This window comes from Hydra vulgaris, chromosome 08 (genome assembly GCF_038396675.1).
Source record: "Hydra vulgaris chromosome 08, alternate assembly HydraT2T_AEP".
NCBI lineage: Eukaryota > Metazoa > Cnidaria > Hydrozoa > Anthoathecata > Hydridae > Hydra > Hydra vulgaris.
The window spans coordinates 5,050,301-5,054,418 of NC_088927.1; the positions used below are offsets into that span (position 1 = coordinate 5,050,301).

The following is a 4,118-nucleotide window of genomic DNA, read 5'->3' on the forward strand; positions in this document are numbered from 1 at the left end:
TTTACCAGGAGTTATATTAGTTAATATTTGTGAAGACAGTAGGGTACTAATATCCAGTGTAGGTTACAACAAACAATCTAAAGTTCTTACCAAGTAAAAGTTTGGTTAAACTCTTATTTTAAGCAATTATTTTCTTAAAAAAAATAAAAAATGTTCTAGATAAGAATCGGACTTTTTGCGGTACATGCGAGTTAAGGCATATTTTATATTAGAATAGATTTGACAATAATCCATTTAAAATTTATACAACAGATTTCTAGAGATTAATTGGTAATTAATAATTAATAAAATCCCGAAAGACTGTAAAAACAAGTCTAGATAAAGTTTGCGCTTTTTGAGGTAATAGAGCAACTTCGCTTCGAGGTAACTGTTGTAGTAAGTAGTTAATTCTAGAGCCAGTTTAAAAAAATTGCTATTCGCTTGCATTTTAAGGAAAAGATATATTTTATAGATTTTTTTGTACAGAGTTATTTACTCTGCTGGTAAAAAGTCACTTTTAGAAATTTTTAACAAAAAAGTTTAAAGTACATTCATTTATATTACTGCTTCCAATAATATAAATGAATGTAAACAATGAAATCAGAAGTAAATAATTCAACACTAACAAATAAAAAAAACATTATTTATGAAAAAATTAATAATAACAAATTAAAAAAAATTGCTCATTAATTTTTATATATATAAATTTATATTGGCTTCTCCAGAAATACATCAAAAATAAGGAAGTAGTTTAGCATATTGTACCAAGCTAGGTCATACATAAATGTTCATTCATTAATAAACATCAGCCTTATTCATAATAAAAATTTTATGGCAACATATGCGTGAGGTAACATTTTCGAATAATTTTTGTAGTTAAACGTTAAAGACAAGAAAATGGGTTTCCATTAAGGCCGATCGGCAATTGTGTCCATTTTACTGCATCTTGAACAGTCACAAAAAATACATCATTGAGTTTTACTACTTCATTCATAAATCTGATTAGAGCTAAAAAAAAGAGAAAAGAAAAAAAAATGAACTAATTCGAATAATACAAATAAAACAAAATTATAACAAAGCAACAAATAGTTATGTACCAGTTCTTTTATAGGGTGCGTTGTTGAACCACGAGGAATGTCCAAATATTGGAAACGGCTGCTTGTTATCGTCATAGTGTGTTTTAAAATTACGCATAATCATTTCATATACGCTTTCCTCATCTCCAGGATCTTTGCACTCATCAATCATTGTTCCAAAAACCTCATCTGTGGCATTACATTGCCATGGAACAAGTGGAACCTCCCACAAACCTGGGTATGAATCTAAAATAAAGTTTTGTATTTTAGTTTTTAACAAAATATCTTTAAAAATTTTTTCATAACTAAAAGCACAAATGAATATATTAGCAATAATTACTTAAAGGACAGTTTAGCTTGTAACAGCTTATAGGAGGTAAATAATCCAACGTATACGGCCACCATCTTGTTCTGGGATATGTACCCAAAGTACTATCATACAAGAAGTTGTTATCAGCTAATACACTAAATATGTTTTCTGTACTTGCAAGAAATGGAGTTCTCCATCCACGTGTTGTTACACCAACCATTTCTTCAATGGCTTTTCTTTGATTAATTACTTCAAATTCAAGATCGATGTAGGACTTAAGAAAATAAATGTAAAACTTTTGATGTTCATTGAATGTATAGTCAAATTTGATGTACGTCTTTTGATGTACATTGAATGTACATCAAAATTTTAAAATAAAATATAACTTTAGTTTATATTTTAAATATATATTTAAAATATAAGTTTCTCATTACAAAATTCTGCGTTTATTTACAATATGATATACGATTTTAATCTAAGTTTAAGTTGTCTTAATAAGTTGTTTACAAGTTGTTTAGGTCCGTAATTTTTTAAAATTACCAAGCCTAGGTTCCGTTCCAAAATCTTACATTTTGATTCCACCATTCAACAGGATCTCTGTGAGTCATAGAATGATCACCAATTTCATGACCTAAAAATAATTTTAATAATTTTTTTGCAAAATTGTGTTTAATGAATAAGTAACAACGCATACAATTTTTGTTAACGCAAACCTTGATTTTGCAGAACCTTTACCAAGCTGTAATCAGTGTTGTCTCCCGATAAAAAGAAAGTTGCTTTAACAGGACACCCGTTGAAATTTTTTAACCCATTAAGCAAATCTTGATACAACTGGAAGTTGTTTTGAGTGATACCGTCATCCATTGTAAACATAATAATCTGTGGAGTGTTATCTTTTGTTAACCCACCAGGAATGCCGGTTCCAGCGCATCTGCATTTTGGTAAAAGACACTTTATAGGATAGCAAGATGTTGCTGGAACTGTCGAGAAATAAACATATATTTAGAAACTATTTTCAAATCGATAAACATTCATAGTTTTTAAAGTAAAAAAACTCATTAATTTTCTCTAAAGTTTAAATTTGCATATTTTGTTAAATTTAACTTTCTATCTGAAGATTATTCTATTCCATAAACTGAATGCAATGAGAAAAGTATCGATAATAGTTATCGTTACGTTTAAATATAAATAAAAAGATATACAGATATATAATTATAAAAAATTATAAATAAAGTTTTAGTAAAAAAAATCAAATAAGTATTCTTCAACTTGTTAATGATTGTGCAATACCAACAAAATTTTAATAAATATTTATCGTCAAAATTAAACATCGAACATTGTCTACTATCCAAAACATAACAGAAATTTAAAAATTTTGAAAAACATTTCTTACCATAAATTCCACGGTTTGTGATTGGTGTTGGTAATTCACTTTGTAAAAAACAAGTGGAAATCAGAGAGTTTATGAAGAATATCACAAGTTTTATGGTCATCTAAAATTTCACAAGACTTTTAATGTTTTTTTAGAGTTAAGTAAAAGCTTCAAATTTTAAATACAAAATTTTTGACATTTGCTACATATTTGTTAAATTATTGTTACACAGCCCTGTAATTTTTTTTTACTAAACTTACAACTTTTTAAAAATTTTAATAAATATATATATATAATTTCATTTATTCAAGAAAAAAACAAAAATACCTTTACATGCTTCAATTTTTTCAAATCTTTTGCAATTTTCAAATATAACAAGTGTGAGTTCTCTAAGTTTTAAATCACTTTTATGAACTGTTACAATTAAAGAGATGAGTTTTCTTAATTTAAGTTGTTTATTTTTCACAACTGGTACAATAATCCCACAATTATTAAATTGTAAAAAGATGCAAAAGGATGTCATTAACGTCTTACCGTGATGTGCTTAACTTTTGTGGTCAGTTGACTACACAGGCGATTTTATTTCAGTTTAACACGTGATTTATAAGGTTTAAAGTCAATATTGGGTTCTAAAAAAAAAATATATAAACAATAAAACATACTTTAATATAATGTGAATTTAGTTTTGAAAGTCTTCTTGTTAGTTGTTTGAGCTGACCTTTGCTGTTATACCTAAAAATTCTATTGTTTTCCAAAAATAAACTTTTTATGTTTTTGTTAACTTTATCATAAAAATAATTTCAATTTGCTTTAAGTAAAGTAGTTTGTTAATGTTTCATTGGGTCATCATCATATATCTATATATATATATATATATATATATATATATATATATATATATATATATATATATATATATATATATATATATATATATATATATATATATATTTGTTTTAAGTGCTCCAAGAAGACCTAACGGTGCTGTCACAGAGCACTGCGGAAGAGCATTTAAATAGAAAGTTCACGCCTATTTCCTTACCAATTGCGCAATATACATTATATATTAGTTTTGTCTCAAAGTTTTTTAACAACTGTTCATTGCCTAAACAAAAAGTTATGCTAAATTTTTCTAACACCATATAAATAAAATATAAATAAAAGTTTGGACAAATTTTAATTGCATTTATTATGTAATTTATTTCATGCACGCAAAAAACCTTTATACTTATTTGAAAGAGGATTTTATAATCTATTTAAATTTAATTTAATTAAGTTAAAAATGTTATTTAAATTATGAAAATAAAATGGTCAAAGTAAAGGACCTCGAAAAAATTATGGAAATTTTTTTCCAAAAAATCGAGAAAAAGGTAAAGCGTTT

At 26.1% G+C, this 4,118-nt stretch overlaps 1 protein-coding gene across 1 annotated transcript; it reads right to left on the reverse strand.

Annotated features, from left to right (window-relative positions):
* Positions 1-862: 862 nt before the first annotated feature.
* LOC101240212 (chitin deacetylase 8) lies at positions 863-2,858 on the reverse strand. Its single transcript, XM_065802355.1, has 6 exons — positions 2,759-2,858; positions 2,079-2,345; positions 1,935-1,996; positions 1,396-1,639; positions 1,077-1,301; positions 863-987 (listed from the first exon to the last, which is right to left on the reverse strand). Exons 1-6 carry the CDS (start codon positions 2,856-2,858, stop codon positions 863-865), a joined length of 1,023 nt encoding a protein of 340 aa, XP_065658427.1.
* Between the last annotated feature and the right edge of the window lie 1,260 nt (positions 2,859-4,118).